We start from the raw sequence: 26,544 nt of genomic DNA, 5'->3' as shown, positions 1-26,544 counted from the left end.
CTCACCGTGCCCTGAGCTGCCCTGGTTGCTGTGGGTGATGCTGGGGGTGCAGGCAGGGGTGGTGCTGGGCTGGGACACAGCAGGGAGAATCCTGCAGGAGCTTTGGGCAGGCTGGGATGTCTGTCTGGGCACTGCAGGCAGGGGTGTGTGTCTGTCTGGGCACTGCAGGCAGGGCTGTGTGTCTGTCTGGGCACTGCAGGCAGGGCTGTGTGTCTGTCTGGGCACTGCGGGCAGGGCTGTGTGTCTGTCTGGGCACTGCAGGCAGGTGTGTGTCTGTCTGGGCACTGCGGGCTGGGGTGTGTGTGTGTCTGTCTGGGCACTGCAGGCAGGGGTGTGTGTCTGTCTGGGCACTGCAGGCAGGGGTGTGTGTCTGTCTGGGCACTGCAGGCTGGGATGTGTGTCTGTCTGGGCACTGCGGGCTGGGGTGTGTGTCTGTCTGGGCACTGCATGTGGGCCAGCAGGTACCAGCAGGTGGCTGCCCTGGCTCAGGGATGGGCTGCATGATGATGGCACCGCATCAGGAGCAGTGCCCAGAGCAGCCACCCACACCCTGGAGTTCTCCTTTCCACCTGGCTCTCCCAACATCGGGGCTCTGCCAAGGAAGTGGGCAGGGGGGAGGCTGAGATTCACTGCCTGGCGCCTGGCAGCTCCCCCTCTTCACATTAGGGTTGTTGGTTTTCCTTTAGGAAGGAGAGAAGGAGAAGGTTTGGACACCCAGGAGATGTTCTGTGACAGGTTTAACTCCATCCTGTGCCCTGACTTCCTGCACCTCTGCTGTCTGCCTCGCTCTGACACATCTGAATGGGATTTAAACCTTAGGGGTGGTTTTTTTTTCCTGCTAGGCAGAGCAGGAGGAAGCAAATCCAGCTGCTCCAGTCTTCCTGTCCCTCCCAGCCCTGGTTCCTCAGCCTAAGGATGCTGCTTTGGGCAGCCACGCTCCAGAGCCTGGGCTGAAACCAAACCCATCCCCTTTAGGAGTGCAGGCTTAGTCAGGAGACATTTATTTCAGCACTTCCAAGATGTTTTTTAGCTGGAAGAGCTGCAGCTATGCAGGAGGCAGCACTTTTCTGCTGCTCCTGCTCTGTGGCTGATGGCACGGGAAGAGTTTGCTGCCTTTTGTCCTCCCCTGGCTGTGCTGTGACATCTCTGTTGACTTCAGCCCCACTTGCTGCACTGAGAAACACAGCAGAGTTTGCTAGAGAAAGGATTTCTGTGTGGTTTGTTGCGGGGCTGGTTTTTCCTCTCCTGGCCACCACTCAAGAATGTCCCGCGTTAACTTTTCGGACGAGGCGCTCCAGTGCCCCAACAGCGATGTGCTCTGTTTGCTTCTTCTGACACAAATAAAGCTGGAGCTCGGCCAGGGAGGAAGGACAAGGAAGCCAGGGGAACAAAAGAACCCATGATGTGAGGAATGTCTTTTGCAGAAGTGCCTGAGGGGGGAAAAAACGGGAAAAGAGAGCTGGGAGTTTTTGGGAGAGCCAGTCAAGCCCAGGGAGGCTCAGCACCTCTGCTCCTCAGGACAGGCTCTGGAGTCCTCTGCAACCTTCCTGCTGAGGTAAGGCTGAAGCATTTTTCCTAAACCTAAATAGCAAATGTTATTTTGAAGGTATGAAACCGCCAGTAAATGATAATGCTGTTAATAACAGCAGGTGAGGGTACAATGTGTTGGTGAGGCATGGGGCATCTTTCTAATAGGATGGGTCAAGCTTAGGGGTGTTTAAAGGCAACAGAGTCTTCTTAACCTTGCTTTGAGATGAAATAACACACAAATGGAGCTCAGCTTGTGGCAGAGATTTATTTCCAGTGTTTCTCAGCACTACAAGGAGGCAGCAGCTCCAGCTCAGTATTTTAAATGATCCAGGACATACGAGGAGCAGGTTTCTTTCCCTACCTTCAGTGTAAGCTGAAGTTTGGATTTAAAAGTTCTGTCCATCTTATGCTCTAAAAAAATCCTCCTAAAATACCACAGGAGCAAAGAAATCAGTTGTGCCACATTTCCCCAGCTGCCCAAACCCTGCAGCAGCACAGGGTCAGTGGGCACTGAGGGGTGACCACACAGGGGACATGGGACATGTCCAGGATGAGCTCCTGGTGTGCCACTCTCCACCCCAGGATCTCCTGGGACTGTCAGCCCGCTGAGGTTACTCCATGGGACCCTTAGATCCACCTGGAAAGGGACTTTAGCTGTGACACCAACCCCGTGGCAATGGTGGAGATGTGCAGGTGACACTCAACCTCCTGATCCTCATTTCTGTGGGGTGAAAAAGCAACCAAATATTAGCAAGTTTAAACCCACAGATTATTCAAAGAAGTCTAGAGGTTATTACACACTAAATTCAAAATTTTATACACCTGGGTTTAGTGAGACCATCAGTGAGGAAAAACTCTGTTTAGAGATGGTGGCAAAAGCCAGGGCAAGTGTTTGCAGCCCATTTGTTGCAGCTGCATTTCCAGCATTTCAGTGCCTGCTGTCTCATCACATCCAGAGATTCAGCCCCTGAGGGCTGAATAGAAATATCTGGAGGAAGATAAAGTCTGTTTTGCCTGTCAGCACCAGGAGGCATTGTCCCCCAGGGGAACAACACAACGTACATCTTCCTTCCCTATGACAGGAAGGCTTGAAGGGATTAGATCTGTAACACCTCTGACTTTTCTACCTGAGAATCACTTAGAGAAGATCAGGATTTTGTTGAAAAGCAGATTTTATCTCCAGATGTGACAGCAGAGCACTTTGGCCATGTGAACAGAGCTACTGAATCCTTTTGCTCATTAAAGGTCCTCATGGATATTTTATGGATGGTTAAAAGCACAAGTCTCATCTGCAGAAATCTGACAGGCAGCTTTGTGCTTTACTTCTTTCAGTTCCCACATTAACCAGGCAAAATAATCCTTGTTTTGCTTGGACCGTGTCGTTTTGAGGATTCTGCCCTGTCTGTTGGAGTAACACCTCAGTGCATGCTCGTGGCCACTCAGTTTTATCTCATTTCTCATTAATAACCTGCCAGTGACATCTCTCCCACGCACTTCCAAGAATTTGCTCTCTATTAGCTCCGAGGTCCCTTCAGCAGATGCTGCTTTACACAAGAGCTCAGCTCACACCACAGCCAGGAGTTGCTCAACACTTCTTGGTGCTGAGCCTAAAGCACATTAAAATTGCAAGCAAAAGGATTTTAGGGATTTTAATTGACTATATTGTTGTTGTTTCTTGGATATGGAGCCCACCCAAGATTATTAGGTCATGTAATGTGATAGTCCCTTTATATTTCATCAATAAATGATGAACTCTTCCCAAACTCCCCATGCTGAAGCATGGAAGCCTGAAATTCTGATTTCTATCAGCATTTGCAGCTGAGCTGTGAGGGTTGGAGTGTGTTGAGGGTGATGAGGTCTCTTGGACCCTGTGCTGCGGGGGTGGTTGTGCTCAGCATACAACATCTGAGTTTCTTCAGCTCATTATTGCTGTAAAAAGGGAGAAAAAGCTTCACTGCACATCTGCAAGGACTGTGCAAATAAAACCAGTTGCCGCTGGTTTGGCTTTTGATGTATTTGAAGGCAATTTTCAAAAAGAATTTGTCTCTAGGTTCAAAGATGAAGACAGTCCAGAGGAATATAAGTGTATTCCAGCAAACTAAAATTCTCTTGTGGAAAAATGTCCTGATCAAGTGGAGGATGAAGACGCAGAGCTTTCAGGTATGAAAAAATTAAAAATTAAAAATCAAAATAAAAGTAGTAGCTAACTACTGAGAGTGGCCAATCCCTGCATGCCCCTAGACACCAACTTCTTTGGGTAAAATTAGAACCTAAAGTACTTTTGAGAAGCCTGCCTGGTAATGAACACTTGGAGACTTGAATTTTTTTTTTTAATGGTGATATTTATGTCTGATTTGTGACAAATGAGAGCACAGATGGGTTCTTGGAGAAGGCGATGGCCACAATGCAGAGAATCTCTCCATCCCCACCTAAAGAACTTTAACTACTTTTGAGAAGCCTGCCTGGTAATGAACACTTGGAGACTCAAATTATTTTTTTTAATGGTGATATTTATGTCTGATTTGTGACAAATGAGAGCACAGATGGGCTCTTGGAGCAGGTGATGGGCACAATGCAGAGAATCCCTTCATTCCCACCTGAGAAATGGGTGTGAGCGAGTCCCTCTTATTTACATTTTAATCCAGCAACGACTGAATTCCTCCCGCTCCCATTTTAATCCCACAAAGAACCTGCTTCTATCCTGCCATGACGTTCTCCTCCCCGCTCTCCCTGGTGCAGGAGTGGATCCTGTCCCTGCTCTTCCTGCCCCTGGTGTTCATCGTGTCCGGGTTCGTGTTCATGACGCAGAGCCGGCACCCCGAGGTGCCCGCCGAGCACCTGGGCTACCTGGACGACCCTGCCTTCAATGCCACCGGGGCCACCGTCACCTTCACCCCGGTCACTGCCGCCACCAGGCACATCATGAGCAAAGTGGCCTCCAGCTCTGTCATGACGGGTGGGTTTTGCTTTTTAGATATTGGATTTTGTCGTTGTTGAAGCTGTTGCGCGCGTGCTGTGTTGTGGCGGTTGTTCAATGCCTTTGGTCAGGAGATGGTTTAAAATTCATCCTGAATCCTCCATTTTCACAAATATTTCCTCTGTAGGATTTAAACTACCTGTGAGGCCAGTGTGCCATTCTGAACTGGAAAGCTCTGCCTTACCTAATATTCCCTAATACTTTTAAAACACATTAAAAAGCATTCTTTTGAGGTGTATTTCTTCTCAACAGGTAAAGTCTGAAGTATTCAGAGCTGCCTCCATGGCCAGTGAGTGTGGATGCCATGGGACAGAGAGAAACGGCAAACAGCAGCTTGTGAGAAGTTTTAGGGAGCTGGAAAGATGTGATAACTTGTTGACTATAAACAATTTGCAGGTGGTGGTTTTCTACTTTATTTTTCTGTTCCTCTAAAGGACAGTGCGTGAGAAAGAGGTTTATGTTAGTTAGCCAATAGAATAGAACCTATTGTACCACTCTATAAAAACCACACGGTTCTTTTGAATAAAGTCTTTTTTGCCTTTTCTACGATCCTGCCTCTCACCTGTTCCTGCCCCGACCCTGGCACAAGAGTGGCAAGTGAGAACTGGAAAAGGAGGAGTTGCAGTGCTGAGAAAGCAGAACATGCCCTCAACGCCTCTGGACACAATTCCAGACTCACAAAATCTCACAGCAATATTTTTTCTGGCACTCCACAGGTATAAAACTAGTGGAAGTGGCTGATGAGAGAGCCATGGAGAAAGCCTGGATTTCAAACAGGGAAACTATAGGAGTTGTATTTAAGGACAACTTCTCCTACCACCTCAGGTTTCCTACCACCCATGTGATTCTTCCTAATGAAGTCATTGGAGACGTAGGTAATACAAAATGAGAATTTCAGGGTGTGGAATGAGAATGCCTGGTGTGAACAGAGTGGGAATAATCCACATTTGTTAAGTGATGGAATGAATTGTGGTTTGGGTTTATTTTTGGTTTGAATTGGGGTTTTTTTCTTGTTACTGTCCATTTGAAGATTTTCCCATAGTGCCAGTGTGTTCTTGTCATTACATTTAATAATGAAAATTAATCACTTTTCATTAGTGTGATGCCCTTTGCCCTGCAGATGCCTGCTATAACTTCTCCTTGAAGAGCTGTGAGAGCCCAAGGTACTGGTACAAAGGCTTCCTGTCCCTGCAGTCCAGCATTGATGCTGCCATTATAGAGGTAAATCCAATTTAGGAACTGATGGAGACATCCTTTTATTTTAAATATAATATAGGAAAGGCAAACTCTGCTGTGGGAATAGCAAGGGATGGCTTTGTCAGAAAATAAAGCTGCTTTTAGAACTTAATCCAGGGAGGATGAAGCAGAATATTCCTTGTATAAATGCATCCCACTGCAGGAAATAAGCAAAACACTGATCTGTTGACCTTGCATTCCTTTAGATGGTGACAAATCATTCTGTTTGGGAAGAAATGGAATCCATTGCTGGTGCCAGAATGAAGTCCCAGAGCATCATGTTCTCCATCAGCCTGGAGTACGGCTACTTCATGGTCATTATCGTGATGTGCTTCTTGCCCTTCATGTATTTCTTATCCAGGAATGTCACACGAGAAAAGAAGCAGCTCAAAGAATTGATGAAGACCATGGGCCTGCAAGACATTTCATTTTGGTGAGCTCTTTTTTAACTGGGACACATTTGCCAAAAATCAGCCTGTTCCTGGGCACTTGTGGTGTTTTCTGAGCCCCCAGGACGCAGGGGGAATTGAGAATCTGACTCCATGTTCTTAGAAGGCTAATTCATTATTTTATGTACTTGTATTATATTAAAGAAATATATACTAAAACTACACTAAAGAATAGAGAAAGGATACAGACAGAAGGTTGCAAAGAATGATAATGAAAACTCGTGACTCTCTCCAGAGTCCCGACGCAGCCTGACCGCGATTGGTCATTAAATAAAAACAATTCACACGAAACTGATGAAACAATCACCTGTTGGATAAACAATCTCCAAGCACATTCCAAAGCAGCAAACACAGGAGAAGCAATGAGATAATATTATTTTCCTTTTTTTCTGAGGCTTCTCGCCTTCTCAGGAGAAGAAATCCTGGTGATGGGATTTTTCAGAAAATATGACAGTGACAGGCCCTTGAGAAGCCAATGAATGAGTTTAACGGGTTTATAACTTTTCTCCAGCACTCTGTGAGATTGATTCCTGGTAGAGACAAGGAAACACCGTTGTGCAAATACTTCAATCAGTCAAGGAAAAACATATTTTCATTGATTGAAAATTTACATCAAGTATTAATTGATGCAACTGATCAGTACATTTGTTCAGTTCCTCATCCAGAGGGTTGAGCATGGCAGTGGTGTCCTCTGCTGTCTGGGGCATTTCCTCCTACGCTGGATCACCTAAGGACGTGAAAAAGAAATTATTGCCACGGGAAATAATCAATATTTCAATTTAAACACTTCTGACGGATAAGCTGTAAGCAGAGGCGTTAATGACCGCCAGGGCTGATGGCACCTGTCCCTCCCCAGGCTGTCCTGGAGTTTGCTGTACTCCCTTTATGTGCTGATCTTCTCCTGCCTGCTGACGGCCCTGGTGCTGCGCCACCGCTTCTTCGCCAGCAGCTTCCCGGCAGTCTTACTCCTCTTCTTCCTCTATGGCCTGGCGTGTGTAAGTCCGGCTTTGAAGCCAGATTTCCTCCCCACGTGATTTATTACCCTGTTGATGAGCCTGAGCATTGCTCCAGAGCCTTTTGCACAGGGCTCAGGAGCTTTGTGGGCCACGCTGGCTGGAACACCTGAGTGGTTTTCCAGGCCAGCAGCAGAGATTTGCTTTGCAGCCTGAAGGGCTGACAGGATCTTGTTTGGCTACAAAAGGCACAGTTTGAAACTCAGATCAACCCACTAAGAAGGGCTTGAGTGGGTTTTATTACACAGACTCAGCTCAGCAGAGATCTGATGCCTGGCAGGTGGAAGTGCTGCTGTTTAGAATATTTATTTCTTTCAGTGATTGAAGGAAAGCCCTGTCCTTACAGGTCCACCTGGTTTTCATGCTCTGCTCCCTCTTAAGGACCTCCAAGCTTGCCAGCTCCACAGGCTTCCTCATCATCTTCATCTTCGGGTTCCTGAGCCTGGCAGTGCTGATAGAAGAAGTCCCCAATCCCCTGAAGTGGTTCCTTGGTCTGATGTGTCCTTTTGCTTTCAACATTGGCATTGTCAAGGTAGGGGGGCACCACCCCTGCAGCTGAACCTTCCCTCCTTCCCCTGCTGGTGGAGAAAGGTGCAGGAATTCCTGCCCTTAGCTCAGAAATCCAGCTGGAAACCACCCAGGCATTTTCCCTTCCTCTGCACAGCCCCCAGGTGAGCTGAGCTGTGCTGGCCAGCACTGAGGGGCTCCAACACCCCCATCCCATTCCCCTGCTTCAAAAGCAGCTGAATGCAGAGACAAACAGGGCCCTTGGCACAAAACATCTGCTGTTGTGCACATCTGCAGCTTCCACATGTCCCCATCCTGCACACAACAGCCCCATTATCCTCGGGAACATCAGGGACAGCATCCTTGGCTGCCCAGCCCTTCCCCTGCTCCTTCCCTAAATGAGCCTTGCTTGGTCGTATCTTATGCAAGCTGTTACCGCTCCAGAGCTCAGTCCCCAAGGGGACTGGGTGCCAGAAGCCAGCTCGCTCTCAGACCAAGGCCGCGGGTTAGCCCCTAGCAAGCAGGGAGATATTCAGCTCTTAGTGATCAGGCAGCTCTTGTGATTTCAGCTTTGCTTGCTAGGTAGCTTTTCCCTTGGCCTAAGGCTCCAGCAGACGGTAGAGAGAGGAGAAGCAGAAGACGCTGGCTGTTCCACGAGTATGGCTTTATTGTAGGGGTCCGTGAATGGTCTCAGCTCTTCTTCTTCCGAGTTAGTAGGGGTACAGTGTGCTACTTTTATACCCTTGGCCTGGATCCAATCCTGACCAATGGCAAAGGTGTTAGAGTGACCATAAGTGACCAATAGTAGGGTTTAACACAATATTGCCTTACATGGCTATAGGGATAAGGTACAAGGCGGATGTCCCTGGAGACAGGAAACTTCTTTGCCGCTGTGTCAGCATTCTATTCTCCAAGGGGCCCTGGCTAAACCTGAGGGGTTTACTACACTTCCCGGCAGCAGGGACGGTGCAAATGCAGCTCTGGATGGATTCCTGCTGCTGCTGCCCTTCCTCCATCCCCACCCTGCAGAAATCCAGTTCCCACTTCTCCATTAGTCATAGCTGCACAGCTCCTGCTAGCTCTGGCAATCTAATATTTGATTTCTTGATATCTATTTTTTTTTTAAATCTGCCTGGGAGAGGAGATTTCTGCAGCAGCAGAAAAAAGGGACTGACTTTGTTGATTTGCCATATGGTTAAATAAATCATTATGTAAATTATAACATTTTTGTCATGACTCTGTCACATCGAGTGCCCATATCAGGTTTTTTTTTTTTAATTGATCTCCTCTAAAACTCTGATATTTTTTTCTGTTTCTGGATTGTTCTGAAAAATTCTGGATAAAAGCATGAAGATCTCTGCATGGAGTTAATTCATTCCCCCTCCCCTCTAGAGAGAAAATAAGAACAGTTGATCAGTACTGCAGATTATTTCTAGTTTAAAAAACAGTTGCATCCATGGCTTGGTAGCATCTGCATATTTTTCCAGCCTGAAATTTATTCTTCTTTCTCTTTTATTTCAGATTTTTGATTTAGAGAAATATGGAATAGGTTTCTCCTTTTCCAACCTTATGGAGGAAGCATACTTTTTATTTTCAACCTACATACTGCTGGTGTTTGACTCAGTCTTGTACATGCTGCTGGCTCTGTATTTCGACAAAATTCTGCCAGGTAGGAAAGATTTATTTTTATTTACATGGATTGCATGGGCTATATCAAGGAAATTATGGGCTGCTCCTTTCTTGGACTCAACAAAAATAAGGTTTGGACTAAAAGAAATTTATGGTGTCGTGATTTTTCTGTTTCTGGCACATGCCAGATTCAGAGAATCAATGACAACAAAATATTTAACAATTTAAATTTAATATTTTTACTTTCTAATTATGAGATTTTTTTGTATAGTAATATTATTATGAGATTTTTTGTATAGTGTAATAATAGTATTATGAGATTTTTTGTTTAGTGTAATAACGTGTAGGACAATACTTTAATTCATTACAAAAACCACTGAATTCATGACATAATTCCCTTGAGCCACCCTTCTTGTCTCCTCTACTTCTGCTCCAAACCTGGCAGGGGCTTGACTGGAAAAAAGCACCAATTTTGTGCTAGTTGAAACTCCTTAAAGTTTAGCCTAGCATGGTGTCTTGGCTGTGCCTTTGGCTGATGTCAGGCCATCTCTGTGCTTTCCTGGCAGGCAAATATGGGATCCCAGCCCCTCCTTTGTTCTTCCTGAAGGCCTCGTACTGGATGAGGAGCAGGAGAGGCTCCAGCAGGGACGTGCCCAGAGCCACAGCAAACCCTGAGGAGCTCCTGGGGGACGATGTGGAGCCTGTGCCCCCCGAATTCCTGGGCAAAGAGGCCATCAGGTTCAGAGAGAAGGGATTGCTTGTGTCTGCTTTAGCGCTCCCCACTCCTTCCATCAGCTTGGGTTGGACTTTTCGAGGCTGTTTCCATGTTCGTGAGACTGTTGCAAAAAAAAAAAAATCTCTTGTTTCACAGAGAAAAATTAGAGATAAAAAGATAATTCAGACTGGTCACCAAAGGTGAAATTTAGGTAAATTTATGTTTAAAAAAAACTGAGGTTTTTTTTGTTGTTATGGACTTTCAATGTTCTTTAGGGACAAAAGGGAGAATAAAGAGGGTAACCCATTGTGAAAGTGTTGCAATGGGCTTGGCCCTGTCTTTGCCAGTCTTGGTGCCCCATTTTGGTGCCAGACTGGGATGTTCACACCTGGGCACAGAGCCTGTCAAACCTCTAAATCTCAGCTTTATTTCCCAGCACTTCTTATTTACTTCATGCCATTTCTGTCATTGTAACCTAAGGTCCATAAAAATGTAAAAGGGCAGCATTGAAAAGCATTAACAGAAATCCCCAAATAATAACCTCCTTACCTTCCTTTTAGGCTCCACAATATTAAAAAAGTCTATAAGAAGGACAAGAAGACAGAAGCTTTAAGAGGTATGAAAGCTGTGGGATTGATTCCTGCTAAAGACAAGGAGACACCTTTGTGCAAACAGTCAATGAAAAAAAATGCTTGCATTGCTTGAAAATTTATGTCAAATATTAATTGATGTGACTGATCACTATTTTGTTTAATCTTTACTAATTTGCTGGTTTTAATAAGACTAAAGAGAAGAAATATTTTATTTTTTAAAAATTGTTTTATTTCTGCCTTTTCTGATAAATACAGACCAACTCCTTATGCCTTTAAATGTTTGCAGAGCTTTGCCCCACTCAATGCTCTTTTGGCTAATTATTATCACTTAATTCTTGTATACTTTCTGACTTCTGCCTTTAACAGTGAGGGAGGGCAATACAAACCTCATTTCTCCCAAGACTTGATAGTTATTTTTGTTCCAGGTCTGTCTTTAAGCATTTATGAGGGTCAGATCACCGCCTTGCTGGGCCACAGTGGGGCTGGAAAGACAACGCTGCTGAACGTGCTCAGTGGGCTCAGCTTGCCTTCGGAAGGTAGGACAAGGCTGGGATGGGGTGGCCTTGATCCAAAAGCTCTAAAGATCAATTCATTCCCCCTCATCCCACTGTCTTGGTTGGAACAGCCAGGTGTCTCCTAAGGAAGGCAGGAGCCTCCCTTGAAATGGAAAATGTAAATCCCCTCCTTCCCAATTGTTATAAATTTGAAATTAAGGAGCTCTCAGGCAAAGATGTGGGAGTAGGAATAACAGTTCACTATTAGGAAAAACAAATTGAAATTAAAAGAAAATATAAGAATACAAATGCACTATTATAAAACAACACTGCCAGAGCCAGACCATGCCCTGCCCCCCGTGTGCCAGGGGGTGTCCCAGCCCCATCCATGGGGGCTCAGCCCTCCTGCAGTGCCAGCTGTGGCTCTGCTGCAGCAGGGATCCTGCACAAGGGGGGAGTTTTCCTCTGCAGCTCCAGGGCTGCTGCAGATGGGCCTGGGCTCCCTCTGGCCATGCAGGGCAGCAGAAAGCTGCTCCTCTGGCAATGCAGGGGGCAAAGGCTGCTGGGGTGTCCCAAAGCTCAGATTGGATCCAGGTAGGAATGCTTGGCTCCTCCCCTGGGCGGAGCATCTCCCCATGGCATGCTGGGATTGGATCAGCCATGCAGGGACACTGACTGGCCATGGACGGAAGATAATTAATAATTAATGACCCATGAAAAGAAGATAATTAATATTTAATGGCCCATGAGCAGAAGTGATCTCCTGGAGGGAGGATTGGTTGAGAAGAGATAAAGAAAAAACTGCTCAATGAACAGCAGATAACTGCCCCACCTCTAACAGATGCCAATAGAATATTGCCAGAATATTGCTACCCCCAGCCACATTTTGCCTTTCCAACCCAGGACACCATTTATCCCCATGAACAGGCTCTGCCACCATATACAACTACAAACTCTCAGAAATGGGAGACAGGGAGGAGATCAGGGGGATGATTGGGATTTGCCCGCAGTTCAACACGCAGTTTGAGGTCCTGACAGTGAAAGAAAACCTGAAGACCTTTGCAGAAATCAAGGGCATCAAGTCCAAAGAGGTGGAGCAAGAGGTGAGTGTGTGTTCCCCTCCATTCCACAGAGACTCCTTTTGCACTGGGAAGGTCAAAGATTCCACCTGGATCTTCTGGAAATTGAAGCTCCAAGCCCATCCAACCTGGTCTTGGGCACTTACAGGGATCCAGGGGCAGCCACAGCTTCTCTGGGCACCCTGTGCCAGGGCCTCCCCACCCTCACAGGGAATAATTTCCTTCTGATGGCTAATTTAAATCTAAATCTCCCCTAATAAAGGATGGAAGGACAATGGCTGCTGAGAATGGACATCCTTGTGCTGTTCTAGGTGCAAAAGATTCTGGAACTGCTGGATATCAGCAACATTCAAGACACTCCAGCTGAAAAACTGAGTGGTGGACAGAAAAGGAAATTATCCATTGGAATAGCCATGCTTGGAAACCCCCAGGTAAAGCAGCAGGCATGGATCTGTGATGTAGGAAATACTCAGGTCCAGCATAATTAAAACCTTGAGCATGAATTTGGCTCTAGGATTTCTGACTTCTTTAAAGTGCTTATAATTAGAATGAATAAATTTCATAACTTCTTTTGTGTTTTAAATTCATAACCCACCTTGCCAGCCAAGTTTTGAAGCAGACAGAGTTCCCTGAGCTCTCACAGCCCCCTTGTCTGAAAGATGCCCAGAGTCTCTTGCCTTCAGAACCCCAAACTCTGTCGGGGTACCTGTGGCCAATTCCCCAACTTCTGGGACTCAGGTTGGGCCCTCTCTGGGGCTCCCCTTTTGGGGGAGACCCTCCTGGAGCAGTTTTGTGTCAGGAAAGAGAGACCCGCTTGATCTTTTTGGTCTTCAGGTTCTTGTTTATTGTTATCTTATCTAGAGTTTTGCACGCTGTCCACACCAGGCTTCATGCGCTAGAAAAGCACCTCAAAAATGGCCAACAACATCTTGGTACAAGGTCTTTTAATGCTAAACTATCCAATTAAGAACTGACACCTAGATTATTTCCCTTTTAACCCAATAACTGATCCCCAAAAACCTGCAATGGGGACTTTTCCCAATTACAAAATGCCACCCAAACCCATGAAGAAGGAGGAAGAAGAAGCATGAAGAAGAAACCCAGGATGACACCCTGTGCCCTCCATCTTGCTCCCATCCACGACATACTAAAAATCCTAAAATCTAAATTTCCCACCTAAGTGACACACCTACACTACTCTCTATAATCTATTTCACACTTTTGTGGGTTCCAGTCCATCTTGAAGTCCAGGAAACTTTCTCCATGGATGAGGGTCAAAGTCAGAGCTCCCCTGGGGGTCAGAGCACCCCAGGGCAGACACAGAAATATTCCCAGTGCCCTGGGTTTCCCCAAAACCCCAAAGCCATGCCACCACTCCGGCAACGGGGAATGTCTGATCCCATCCTCCCTGCAGGTTTTGCTCCTGGACGAGCCCACGGCGGGGCTGGATCCTCTCTCCAGGCACCGCGTGTGGAGCCTCCTGCGGGAGCAGCGGGCGGGGAGGGTGATCCTGTTCAGCACCCAGTTCATGGACGAGGCTGACATCCTGGCAGGTGAGCTCTGCTGGGGCATCCCTGGGGCATAACTGAGGGAACCACAGCAGCCCCAAGACAGGGGACAGCAGGGAGGGGGGCACTCTCCCATACCCTGGGGGTACAGGAGGCAGCCAGGCTGATCCCCATCAGCCTGGATTTAGGATGATCCCAGCAAAGGAGAGAGATTACACAGGTAGAGAAAGAGGACACAATCTGGGGCAAACCATTTGGGGAAAATAAGGGCATACAAAGGCAAAACCATTATAAAGCATAAAAACACACTACAACAGATAACCCAGCAGCACAAAGCCCCAAAAGATGGCAGCAGCTGCTCTGCACTAGAAATTCCTCTGGTTTTTCCTTTCTCCAGACCGCAAGGCTTTTATCTCGCATGGGAGGCTGAAGTGTGTTGGCTCTTCTCTGTTCCTGAAGAAGAAATGGGGGATTTGCTATCATTTAAGGTATCTCCTTAAGCCCCAGCAATACCTGGCAACATGCAAGTACCAGGGGACACCAGAATTCATGAGACCTTAGAGCAGATGTCATCAAAACAAACAAACTGCCTGCATTAAAATCCAGCTCCATTAACTGAAACAGCAGTAAGATTTAGGGTTAGGGTTAATTAATCCAGAGGAGGGAATGAATGAAGAATTCTGGAGTTTCCTTTTTATGCATCCATAAAATGGTGGATGTTGTTTGTCTGGGTGGGTTTGGGTTGTTTTTATTCCAAACCTAAGTGTTTGTGTTGTTTTCCACACTATAGGATCCATGTCAGTGAGTCTTGTGACCTGGAGAATCTGACATCTCTGGTGAAAGGGTACATCCCCAATGCCACGTTCTCAGGACACAGCCAGTATGAACTGAGATATAAACTGCCTTTAGAAAACATTAATAAATTCCCAGGTAATGTATATGAAAATAATTGAGGATTACTCATAGAGAGAGAAAAAAAAAACAAATGTGTGGAAGGAGAAATGCAAAGGGAGATTTTTTTACAGGAGTCACATCAAGACTTCAAAACCATCGCAGTTTGGGTTTCCCCCACAATGTTATCATACATTTAAGATCAAACTGTGGAACAAATGCTTTTCTACAGTTTGCAGTGACAAACCCTGCAGGCTAAACTGGGCCACGTGTGTTACTGAGAGTTCAGTTCTCTTTCTGTTAAATGCAAAGACAGATATAAGAGAAAACCCCACACAACCTGAGCTGCTCCATGCCCATTTCTCACCCACCATGCCCATCACTTCAGCCTGGCCATCCCACAGAGGATGAAACGGTCTGAAATATTGGTGCTAAGCAGAAGATCACCTTCCATGAGGATGGCTCAGGAAGTTTTGTTTTCCTCCACACCTTAGTGTCCTGGCAGTTCTCTGTCACTGGAGATGCTCCAGTCAGGTTGGCTCAGCTGAGCCAGAGTGGTCTGGATATCTGTGCTAACACTTTTATTTTATCTCTGCCCTCCAGATCTGTTCAGAGGCCTCGACAGCTGCTCTGAGCAGGGAATTATCAACTATGGAGTCAGCATGACGACCCTGGAGGACGTGTTCCTGAGGCTGGAGGGAGAAGCCATGGACAATCAAAAAGGTACAATTTACAACCCACAGCCAAAGATCAGCTCCTCTGCAGAAACCTCCAAAGGTGCCTCTTAAACTTTCATGAATCCCAGCCTAGAAGCTGGTCTTATGTAGCTGCAGCTCTCTTCACAGAGAACAGGCAGGCACAACTTCCCAAGGATATTTCCTGGGAATGGCAGTGAGGAACATCAGAGAAAAACAATTCTTGTCTCTATTCTCTGTTCCTGTTGTCTTTGCACATGTGGATTGTGTTAGGAAGATTGTTTACTTGAGGGATTTGTCAACTGGATTCTGCTGAGGATTGTTTTGTTTCCTTGGCCAACGACTCAAAGCTGTGTCCTGGCTGTCTTGGACAGTCACAGGTTTTTCTTTAGTGTTCTTTGTAGTATAGTATCTCTTTATTACATTATAGTATTGTCTTGGTTTCAAAAGCCAGGTGTCTGCTAAGGAAGGCAGAAGCCTCCTCTGAAATGGAAAGTGTAAATCCCCTCCCTCCAAATTGCTGTAAATTTTAAATTAAGGGGCTCTCAGGCAAGAAAATATGGGAGAAGAAAATAACAGTTCTTTACTAGGGAAGAAAATAAAAAGATAAAATGAACAATGCAGTAAACAAACCAACACTGCCAGAGTCAGAACACAACCTGACACCCTGTGGGTCAGGGTGTCGGCAGCAGTCCCATTGGAATTGTGGCTCAGCCCTCCTGCAGTGTCAGGGCTGGTTCTGCTGGAGCAGGGATCCTGGAGAAAGGTGCAGTCTCTGCCTCTGAAGATCCAGGGGAAGAGGCAGCTGCTGTTCCTCTGGGAAACCCAGTGGAGAAGCCGCGCTGGTGTTCCAGACCTTCCAGATTATATCCAGGCAGGAATGCTTGGCTGGTGTTCCAGAACCTCCAGATTATATCCAGGTAGGAATGCTTGGCTGGTGTTCCAGAATTTCCAGATTATATCCAGGCAGGAATGCTTGGCTGGTGTTCCAGAATCTCCAGATTATATCCAGGTAGGAATGCTTGGCTCCTCCCTCTGGGCTCACATCTCCCAGTGGGATGCTGTAGTTCTTGTCAGCCATGCAGTGACATCCAATAGCTGTTATCAGCAGATGTCTGCCCAGAGGGAGGAATGGGTGTAGAAGAGATAAGGAAAACTGCCCACTGAATAGAAAACAACTGCCATACATTGGCAAATAGAATACAAATTGCTTGACAATCCAGGACAATAGTTTAATAAAGCAATTGTTCAGCATTCTGAATCACTGGAGTCAGGTGCCAATCACTCCCCACATCGGGGGCACCCTGCATTCTGTAATCTTGGACATAAATGTGCACGTGGAAACTCTCTGCAGATGAGCACGTCCCTGGGGAGGAGTGGGAAGAAGCAGCCCCAGGAAGTCCTGAGGAGGCCAGGCCAGGCTCCCTGCTGCTCTCGGACACCAGGATGGCCTCAGTGCAGGGCCTGGCCCTCTGGAGGCAGCAGGTCTCTGCCGTGGCATGGGCGCACTTCTTGAAGCTCAAGAGCTCGGTGAAGAACCTGCGGTCCATGTAAGTCCCAAGGGGGTTCTGCAGGACAGCAGGACTCCTGGACAATTAACCAATGTGATTGAGCAGAAGCCACTTTATTGTTTACGTTATGCTCTGTTTATACATTCTAACCCTACTGCAGACTAATCACACGTTTCTTGATTGGTGCCTATCTTGTCCTCATGCTCTGCACTTTTCAGGATGTGTGGTTGGTTACAGTCCAGTGCTTCACTGACTTTCACTTTTTTCACAGCCTTTATCTAATTCTTGCGGTCTCGGCATTTTGTTTCTCAGCCTCTTCTTTCTTAATTTAGCACAATTTATGTCCCAGTAACCTTGATGAATTCCAGAGGGCTCTGACAAGAACAACCGAAAGTGGTTTGGCTGGAGCACACTGCAGCCCAAGCTGTTCAAATCCATTGCTGCAGGGTTATCTCCTGGACGTCTGGAATTGGACAAGGTCACACCAGGGGGGACAACTTCCACACCCCTGTTTCCATGAGTTTGGATTAATTGATATGAGGTCTTGGCTAGGAAGGATCTCGGTCATCTGCACTCAGAGGAGGGGATAGTTTTTTGCTTTCCAGTGCCAGTAACACAAAATCTCCCTTTTGTGCATTTTCATTTCTATGTTGAATAATTTATGCAAGAGAAACCCATTTTCTCTCGAAATAAAAGAATCATTTAGAAATACTGATATGTCAAATGGAAGAAGTTTTAAAATGTCAGTGTGTACAGAGAGTGCTTTCAGGCTTCCTCTGCTTTTTTCTTTTTTTTTTTTAATTCTCTCATGTTGCCATTGCTTGAACTCATTTGGCCCCACTGGTGTTCAAGCTGGAGTTCCTGGTAGGGTACAAGGAACTAAAGGAAGATGCTGATTTATGAGAAACTTGTATCTAAAGGAAGTTTGAAAGGCATTTCATGGCCCTAAAAAGTTGAGCAGGGCCTCAGCAGTCTGGATCTGAGGTTCTCTCCCTGCTACATTTTGAATCATTTGGTGGATGATCAAGGTTTGAGACTTCTGGAAATAAAATTTTCTCTGGTGACAAGGCCTGAGGGAATGGCTTGAGCTATGTCAGGGGAGGGTTAGGTTGGATTTTGGGAAAGGTTCTTCCCCCAAGGGCACTGCCCAGGCTCCCCAGGGAATGGTCACGGCCTCAAGGCTGCCAGAGCTCCAGGAGTGTTTGGACACCACTTTGAGAGTTTGGGGTGCACAGGGTGGGATTTTTGGAATGTCCAGGCCATGAGCTCGATCATTGTGGGTCCCTTCCAAGTCAGAATATTCCATGATTCTATGAAAATTGGCAAAAGTTTTCAACAGAGCTTTGGGTAACCTGAATATCATCCACCACTTCCAGCACACAAATGCATTCTGGAGGCACTTCTGCTGAATATCACTTTTCAGACTGTTTATTCATCTCTTTCTTCACGCAGTTTGCTGCTCTATGTGGTTTTTCTGCTTCCTCTGGTGGTGCAGCTGTGCGTGCTGGGAGGCTGGCAGAGTGTGAGTGCCTGGCAGCTCTCTCCTGCCCGGTACTTCCTGCCCCTGGGGAGGAAATCCCACCTGGAGACCACCACCCTCCTGCTCTACAACCACACAGGTGAGGGGAGAGCCTTCTCCTCATCCTCCCCACCTCTGGGTTCTTGCTGCTCCAAAGGAAAATGCAGAGCAGAGCAGATGGTGTGGATGAGGAGGATGCAAGGAGGGGATGAAGGATTTAACAAGGGAGGAGGGATTGTCTTTAGAGGGTTGTGGGGGAAACCTATTGTGGATTCGGCAGCTGGTGAGACCCTGATGGGAGATGTGCAAAACGGAGATAAGGTTTTCTCCCTGCCACAAATCCAGGTCTCTATCCAAGCAATTTCAGGGTGTAGGGTCCTCAAGGCAGGCACCACACTCCAGGCTCACTCATGCTGGGTCAAGATAATGAGCTGCTTCCAGAGTTTCACCTTCAACATTCCCATGAGTGGATGATATTTCATATTATTCAGCCAGAGAATGACACTGGTATCTTCATCAGACAGGTCCAAAAGTGCAAAAACTTCATTTTGTAGCACTTCAGGAGAGGCTAGGGGAAAAAAGGACAATGCAAAAATTCAGTCTGAAATCCATTAACTTCCCAAAAACTAATGTGCAATGATGCAGCACACATGTGCTGGCTGATCCCCATGGTTATTAGATTTCTTCTGGTTTTGTTTGATGGTAATGGATTTAAAATAAAAATTTTAAAAAATTTAAAAAATAAAAATAAAAATAAAAATTAAAATAATAAAATAAAAATAAAATCATCAAAGACTCTTTTGTTTCCCAGTGTTACAATTCCTCTGTTTTTGGTCCTCACACCAGGCACAAACATTGATGACTTAGTCCATCTGCTCCAGAGCCAGGATATTACAGTGGAAATAGCAAAGGAGGAAAATATCACAGAGGAGCTAGAACACAACGGTGCTCTACGATTGTTCCGTGAAGATCAGGTGAGGATTTTTCTCCTCTCCCTCCAGTCTCCTCACAACAATTGAATAATTAAGCAAGGTACCTCCATCAGCTCTCCCTGTGGGATGGCCCTGTTGACTATTTACAAAAATTTACTACTTACGAAAATTAGGAAATGTTTTGAGCAGTGAAGTCCATGCTAGAGGAGACCTTATCTCCCTGACCCTCCACCTCAAAATATACATTTTTAGCACAGCAATACAGAATTCCAATACCTCATAATTTGTTTTTTTAGCAAACAAGGCATAAGCAAAGCTGTTCCAGGGCTGGATTTTCCTGGTGTGCTCCTTTTCTACTGCTTCCCTGCAGGTGAGAAAAGCCAGGAGTCCTCACCTTGTTTTCCTGCTCTTTGAAGAGCTACAGGTTCACCGTGCTGTGCCACTTGGAGGCTGTCAACTGCTTCCCAGTGCTGGTGAACGTCATCAGCAACGCCCTGCTGAGGTCCCTCAACTCCACCAGGCACATCCAGGTCTGGAGCCACCCCTTCTTCTCTGTAAGTGAAGCCAAAAGCCGTCAGAAAACCATTTAAAGTCTCACTAATCCATCAGATTTTGTCACATGTAAATCCACCTTCCTTCACGGTGCCTCTGGAACCACCATGTTTGCCTTCAGGAAAATCAGATTTTTCCCGTGTGGGTCTCAATGGCTGCTGGGTGGAAAGGGTGGCTGGGAGGGTTTCTCCAGGCGGTTCTTTATTCTCTCCAGCACGTTATTCAAGCTTTGGCTCATCATTTGGTGGAAGAGGGAGCTCCCCACAAGTCTGGGATGGAGGAGTGTGTCCTGCACCACCCATCTGTCCTCACCAGCAAGCACTTTGCATGGCTCTGCTTTGGGAAAACCTTCCCAAATTTGGTTTCAAATCCCTCTTTTTGTTCATACTGCCCTGTATGTAGTCCATGAGAAATGCAGTAAAATGAATGGTAAAATGAATTGTAGGCATTTTCCACTGATGCTTTGTTCTTCCCTTTTCAGATGAACAATCCAAAATATTGGGATTATGTTATGTCCGTGTACTTCGTTTATACACTGCTGTTATTCCCTGGTTTTCCTCCTCACTTTGCCATGGGCTACACGCAGGATTGCAAGGTAAATTCCTTGGGATGGGGCAGGTTTGGGGTGGGCAGAAGGGATCACAACTGCACTGCCAGAAGGATGTTTGAGTGCAGAACCATGGAATCATTTAGGTTGGAAAACACCTCTGAGGTAACTGAGCTGTGATTGGCAGCTTGGGGTGTTTTGACCCATGAGAAGTTTTGCAGCCAGCACCAAATATTGAAAGACAAAAGGGGGTTGAATTTTACCCCAGAATCACAACGGTGATTTTATTCCCTGTTCATTTCCTGGGGCCATTCCCATGGGTGCAGTTGGCCAACCATGCACAGGCAATAAACTACCCTTTAAAATTGTGCCTTCCCAGGTGGGAGCTCGTGCCCAGCTGAGGATCTCGGGGCTCCTTCCTTCGGCCTACTGGTGTGGCCAGGCACTGGTGGACATCCCACTCTGCTGCATCCTGCTCTTCTCCATGTTTGGGCTCCCGTTTGCCATGAGCAACAAGATTTCTGGCAGTGCCAGCATCACCTTCGTGCTGGTACATCCCATTCTGGTCCTTGGTGCTTTGCTTGGAAGGGGTTGAGGGAAAATATTTTGTATGGGGGCAGCTGAGACACTCTGGGTGCAGATGGTGCTAGAACACTCTTGGTCCTCTTACTGACCTTCTTGTTTCACCTCCTATCCTTTGGGTTTCTCCAGCTGGAAATAAAAGGCAGTAAATCTTGCCTTAATGTATTCTTTACACCTCAGAGTAAAACTGTGGTAATTTCTAAATGCCCTGATCTTACTCTGTGATCATTTCCACTGCTCCCTGTTGCTATAGATGGGTTTCTGGTGGTTTACCTCACTCCATTTTCTCCAACAAAAGCCTTTTTTTTTCCCTTTAGGTCACGGGGATGTTGGGTCATGGAATTTCCCTCGTTCTCTTAATCTATCTGATCTCCTTCAGATTTCACAAAGGATGGAGCTCTGATCTTTGGTCATTCATCCTGATAATGGTGAGCACATGGTTGGATAATGCACTGCAGGGATTGCAGACATGCTGAGATCTTGAGGATGAGCTAGATGTCAAAACACCAAGCAGAGATGTGGAGCAAAAACCTGGGTATGATTCATAGCAGCCAATTCTGTATTGAATTTGTGTCACCATGTTCTGCTGCCACAATCCTGCTGTGACACGGGGGAATACCTGGATCCAGCCTGAACTGGTGCAGGAATGGAGACAAAAAATGGATTTATCACTCTGCTTGACACCCCACATCCAAGGGATGTAAAGTGCTGGGACAGGACCCACCAGGCTAGCCTGACCTGGAAGGAGGGGGATTATTGCCAAGGATTGGGATGGGAATGAACAGGATGGAATCCCATCAGCCCTGTGCCTGGGAAGAATCTCCCCAGCTGGCCCAAAGCAGCAGCCAACCCTCAGACAGAGACAGCTGAGAATCTCCTGAGTCCTCTCTGTGTCTAATCTTTCCCAATTTTTTGTCCGTTTCTATAAATTCAACAGGGAGTAGCAGAGCTAGACCCACACAGTCTTAAGGAGCAGTTTAACCCTTCCCATCAGCTGAGTCACCCTCTTGTTTTATTTTCAGGTGTGCTTTATCTCTGTTATCATCAGCAACATCATCGACACCCTGGGCGGCCCCGTCTCCCTCTACGTTCTGTCCCTCTTGGTTCCTGTGTACCCCCTGATGGGTTTTGCCCTCGATTTTGAGAGTGACTCCCATGTGAGTGGTGCTTTTGGGCAAGGAGAGGCCTGAAACGCAGCCCTGGGTCCTCGTGACCAAAGCCTGGGGGTAACTGCCCCAAAGTCTGGCAGTAACTGCACCAGAATCTTGGGGTAACTGCACCAAAATCTGGGGGCAACTGCCCCAAAATCTGGGAGTAACCACACACTGCAGGCTGGGAAGGCTGATCCTGGGTGGGATTTTCCAGAGCGTGTCGTTAAACGACTCTTTCAGCTCAGATCTCATTTTCCAGCTGCTCATTAGGGCTGGGGGTGACTTCTTGTGCAGCTGTGACTGTGGATTAGGTAAAAACTCTTAATTCCTTCCATGCAGAGTCATAGAATGGAATCATGGAATGGTTTGGTTTGGAAGGGACCTTAGAGCTCATCTCCTTCCACTCCGTGCCATGTCAGGGGACACCTTCCATTAGACCAGGTTGCTCCAAGCCCCATCTAAACTGGCCTTGGAGAATGCCAAGGATGGAGCAAGCACAAAGTCAATCAGCTTGGCTTGACCAATCCTAAGAGAAAATCTGAAGCCACGGATCTGTCTTTGCATGGAAAAAAACCCCAAGTTAAAATTTAGAATACTCACAAGGGGCTGTACTCCATTTCAGTTGACGGGGGTGGTGGAAAGTCAGCTGAGACTTTAACAAAACCCCCAGCTATGTGCAACACTGCTGATAAATGATAAATTACTGAGGGGTGAAGTCTCCTCTGTCCTGTCCCACTCACCTCCTCTCCACTGGGACCCAAAGCAGAGATGTTTTCCTGGGACAGGACATCTGGAAGGAGAATCTGCTCTGTGTACTGAGAGCTGTGACATGTTCTGGTGTAGGACCAGGGTTCCCAAAGCCAAACATCTGTATCTCTTCATCTGGGGAGAATCAGAAGTTTAGCAGATTTTCAAAGCATTTCTGAATGTTACTGCATTAAACAGAATGATACTAAAGAATTACACTTCTTCACTGAGTATTTTTTTTATTCTTACAGATGCTGTGGGACTCTGAGCCATTTAGTTGGGCTTCAGGCAGTCATGTACTGATTGCTATCTTTGCAGTAAGAAAACATTTAACATTGCTTTTATTTAGGAATGTGGGTCTCCTAATGTCACATTCACATTCTCTGGAAAAATCCCTTTGCCCAGGATTTTTCTCCTGGGAAGCTGAGAAGCCTCAGAGAAAAAGGAAAACAATTCTTATCTCATTTGCTTCTCCTGTGTTGTGCTCATGTGGAATGTGCTTGGAGATTGTTTCATTGGGTTCTGCTGCGAGTTGTTTTCACTCTTTGGCCAGTCAGGGCCAAGCTGTGTCAGGGCTCTGGAGAGAGTAACAAGTTTTCATTATTATCTTTTTAGCATTCTGAAATTGTACTTTCTGTATTCTTTAGTTTAGTATAGTTTAGTATAGCATTCTTTAATATAATATAGTATCATAAAATAACAGATTAGCCTTCTGAGAACATGGAGCCAGATTCATCATTCCTTCCTCCCATAAGGAAATACAATATCCTAAAGCCCCTCCTCAGTTATGAGGAAGCAGGAGGAGGTTCTGGGTGGGTCTGGATGACATTTTACCCGCTGTGCTAGAATAATTTCACACCTTTGAACTGGGGAACGCAAAATGAAATAAGCCCAGATCACCTCATGCTGTCCTGGTATTTTATGAATTGGGGGTTTTCTGCCCTTAGTGCTTTCTGCAGTGTTGATTACCCAGAGTTTCAGTGTTAATAGGCCATTTTTGCATATTTTGTTTTCCCCACAAATTTTATAGCTCTGCCACCATCTCAGCGCCAGCTGTGGTGGGAGGAAAGGCAAGGCTGTTAATGTGGCAACCTCTGTTTTTCAGCCTTACATCCATTCTGTGCTGTTCATTCTTCTTCTTCGCTTTTTGGAGTTAAAATATGGAAAAGCAGTGCTGAGAAGGGACCCCATATTTAGGTTTGTATAAACACACATGCACATATCAGATCTGAACTCCCACCCCACTGCTCCTTCTTGAAAACATTGCATTTGTGTCCCTATTTTTAAATATATTTTTTTAATACTGGTGATCTTTTGATGACTTCAATAGCCCCTTAAATACTGCAGTGATGATAATATAAAACAGCATAATATATAATATATAAAAAATAATATAAAAATAATATAAAACAATATTTTACGTTATGTAGTGCCTCCACAGGATGTTGCCTGTGCTGTGGGATGTACCATCTTCTTTTTTTGGTAAAAACCAAAGATTATGAATGTCATCATTATCATCACCATCCCCAACAATAACAATAATGATGATGATTTTAATAGTAATCATTATAATATTGTATAAATTCAATCCCAGGGAAATTCCCTCTTTGGTTTATCCAAAATGCACTGGTGGAGAACAGAGGTAAAGAACAAAATCCTAAGCCGAACCTGGTGGCTTTTCAGGATTTCTCCAAGAAAAGAAAGCAGCCAGCAGCACCCCAAGGAGCTCGAGGAGGAAGATGAAGATGTCAGAGCTGAAAGAGAAGCAGTGAGGAATGCTCTGGTGGCTCCCAGTCAGGAGGAGGTACCCCTGAGTGTTGTCCTTCTTGTTTGGTTTGATTTTCTACCTGGTAAAACACAAACCTGTGCAGGGCAGGGCTCTGCTGTGTTGTTCTCACTGGGAAAATCAAAATTCCAAAAGTGTGGGTTCCCTCAGGAGAAGAAAGCTCTTTGAAGGAACCTGGATAATAAAGTGTCCTGTTGCACCTCATATTTGTGGTAAACTATAAAACAAAGATCTTCAGAAGGTTTTCTGCCTTTTTAATGGAAAAATCACTGAAGGATTGATGCTAGCCAAGATAATAAATTAATCTTACTCTTTCCTCCTCACTTTCAGAAATCAGTCATTATAGTCAGCAATCTGTGCAAGGAATATAAAATAAAGCAAACTGGCTCACTTTTTAAGAAGAAGAAGAAAACAGCCACCAAGAACCTTTCCTTCTGTGTTAAAAAAGGTGAGACCTGTGTTGGACCCAGAGTTAATTCTCAGTTACCTGAGCAAGGACAGAAAGGTCAAATCTATTTGTGCTGTTGTTAAAGCAGCTTCAGTCTGTGCTTGGTGTGTTAATGGTGCATCCTGTTAATGGCCTGTGACTGTCCATTATCTAAAATAAAGATAAAATAAAGATCCTGAGGAGAGGGGATCACTTTAGCAGTGGTTCCTGGGAGCAATTCACAGCATCAGTTTTAAGTTGAAATCTTATGGGCTCTATGAGTGTGTATTTCACACAATAAAATCATTTATTTAATATGATCTTTGATATTAGTATGCTGCCTTTTCTATTTTTTCTTTTGTGGGACTGTATATATTGATATATTTCTTGTATATTTATGATATATTTATGATTTTTCTTATATATTTATGATATATTTCTTGAATGGGGAATAGTCCTGAGAAATTCTGTGGATTGATTGCAGGAGAAGTGTTAGGACTTCTGGGGCCCAACGGAGCTGGGAAAAGCACAACTATCAAAATGATCACTGGAGAGACAGCCCTGACTGCTGGGCAGGTAGGATTCACATGGGATGGGCCCATGGCAAAAATCCAAGGCTAAGCTGTCATTTTTATCAAGGCTGCAATTTTTGTCAGAGCGTTACTGGTGATCAGGGTTTTAATTGAGTCCATCGTGCTGTTAAATTAAATAATATATCAATAAGGTGATGGTGAGCTACTTCTAATTTTGATAAGCTGCTGCATCTGCCCTAACTGCTATATTTATATTTATATTTATATTTATATTTATATTTATATTTATATTTATATTTATATTTATATTTAGTATGAAATCACTCCCTCCCTGTGGGTTTCCCCACCTAAACCCCAAAATCTCCCCTGAACCACCCCTTGGGTGGGAAAAATAGTAAAGGTAAGAAGACTTTCAGAAAGCTGTGGCAGCAGAGAGCAGAGAACTCAGAGCTGGCTGCAGCTGCAGAGTCTGAAAGTAGAAAAGTTACAACAGTACAGCAAGCAAGGATATGAAACAATGGTTTGAGTTTTAGGCTTGGCTAAGACTGAACTTAAGACTGCAGAAAAATAAAATATGCCTAGCGTGTGAATTGGGGTTTTTAGAGTATAAAGGTGGAAGGTTTTAAGGTTTATAGCAGAAGGTTTTAAGCTGAGTATTGGAATATTGTGTGCTGTTAATAGAGAGCAGACAAGCCAGCATTGTGTGAAGCAGGTGTACTTTAATGTGCTTTTAGTGTACTTTAATGTGCTTTTTTCCTAGAACAACTGTCTGTAAGCTTTAGCAATGTGCTGTTGGCCAGAAAGCTTTTAAAATGCTCTGTAACAAAGAAATCCTTGGCTGCTGCTGGCTGTACGTGAGCTGTTGCCATCTTCCAATTGCCAGTGACTGCCTAGAACAACTGTCTGCAAGCTTTAGCAAATGCTGTTGGCCAGAAAGCTTT

At 45.5% G+C, this 26,544-nt stretch overlaps 1 protein-coding gene and 1 long non-coding RNA gene across 2 annotated transcripts in view; one reads left to right on the top strand and one right to left on the bottom strand.

The window, feature by feature from the left end:
* The first annotated feature begins 992 nt into the window (after positions 1 to 992).
* Positions 993 to 26,544, top strand: part of ABCA9 (ATP binding cassette subfamily A member 9) — a 32,484-nt gene continuing 6,932 nt past the window's right edge. Inside the window, exons 1-31 of the mRNA XM_074554984.1 lie at positions 993 to 1,555; positions 3,581 to 3,690; positions 4,270 to 4,486; positions 5,224 to 5,382; positions 5,628 to 5,728; positions 5,950 to 6,176; positions 7,049 to 7,187; positions 7,552 to 7,737; positions 9,234 to 9,381; positions 9,908 to 10,079; positions 10,617 to 10,672; positions 11,075 to 11,185; positions 12,071 to 12,246; positions 12,534 to 12,653; positions 13,637 to 13,775; positions 14,128 to 14,218; positions 14,521 to 14,660; positions 15,225 to 15,344; positions 16,671 to 16,866; positions 18,280 to 18,446; positions 19,193 to 19,320; positions 19,695 to 19,832; positions 20,312 to 20,425; positions 20,757 to 20,927; positions 21,277 to 21,387; positions 21,982 to 22,116; positions 23,109 to 23,174; positions 23,963 to 24,054; positions 24,541 to 24,661; positions 24,974 to 25,091; positions 25,555 to 25,646. Coding sequence (XP_074411085.1) covers positions 3,589 to 3,690; positions 4,270 to 4,486; positions 5,224 to 5,382; positions 5,628 to 5,728; positions 5,950 to 6,176; positions 7,049 to 7,187; positions 7,552 to 7,737; positions 9,234 to 9,381; positions 9,908 to 10,079; positions 10,617 to 10,672; positions 11,075 to 11,185; positions 12,071 to 12,246; positions 12,534 to 12,653; positions 13,637 to 13,775; positions 14,128 to 14,218; positions 14,521 to 14,660; positions 15,225 to 15,344; positions 16,671 to 16,866; positions 18,280 to 18,446; positions 19,193 to 19,320; positions 19,695 to 19,832; positions 20,312 to 20,425; positions 20,757 to 20,927; positions 21,277 to 21,387; positions 21,982 to 22,116; positions 23,109 to 23,174; positions 23,963 to 24,054; positions 24,541 to 24,661; positions 24,974 to 25,091; positions 25,555 to 25,646 — 4,053 coding nt within the window. The 5' untranslated portion in view covers positions 993 to 1,555; positions 3,581 to 3,588. The remainder of the gene's footprint in view (positions 1,556 to 3,580; positions 3,691 to 4,269; positions 4,487 to 5,223; positions 5,383 to 5,627; positions 5,729 to 5,949; positions 6,177 to 7,048; positions 7,188 to 7,551; positions 7,738 to 9,233; positions 9,382 to 9,907; positions 10,080 to 10,616; positions 10,673 to 11,074; positions 11,186 to 12,070; positions 12,247 to 12,533; positions 12,654 to 13,636; positions 13,776 to 14,127; positions 14,219 to 14,520; positions 14,661 to 15,224; positions 15,345 to 16,670; positions 16,867 to 18,279; positions 18,447 to 19,192; positions 19,321 to 19,694; positions 19,833 to 20,311; positions 20,426 to 20,756; positions 20,928 to 21,276; positions 21,388 to 21,981; positions 22,117 to 23,108; positions 23,175 to 23,962; positions 24,055 to 24,540; positions 24,662 to 24,973; positions 25,092 to 25,554; positions 25,647 to 26,544) is intronic.
* LOC141731197 (uncharacterized) overlaps positions 12,452 to 26,544 on the bottom strand; it is a 28,925-nt gene continuing 14,832 nt past the window's right edge. The window contains exons 3-5 of the long non-coding RNA XR_012583167.1: positions 22,851 to 22,992; positions 19,673 to 19,830; positions 12,452 to 14,183 (exon numbers count right to left, since the gene is read on the bottom strand). This is a non-coding gene — a long non-coding RNA (uncharacterized LOC141731197). The remainder of the gene's footprint in view (positions 14,184 to 19,672; positions 19,831 to 22,850; positions 22,993 to 26,544) is intronic.

Source organism: Zonotrichia albicollis, chromosome 19 (assembly GCF_047830755.1).
Source record: "Zonotrichia albicollis isolate bZonAlb1 chromosome 19, bZonAlb1.hap1, whole genome shotgun sequence".
Lineage (NCBI taxonomy): Eukaryota > Metazoa > Chordata > Aves > Passeriformes > Passerellidae > Zonotrichia > Zonotrichia albicollis.
This window is presented reverse-complemented; position numbering and strand designations above follow the sequence as displayed.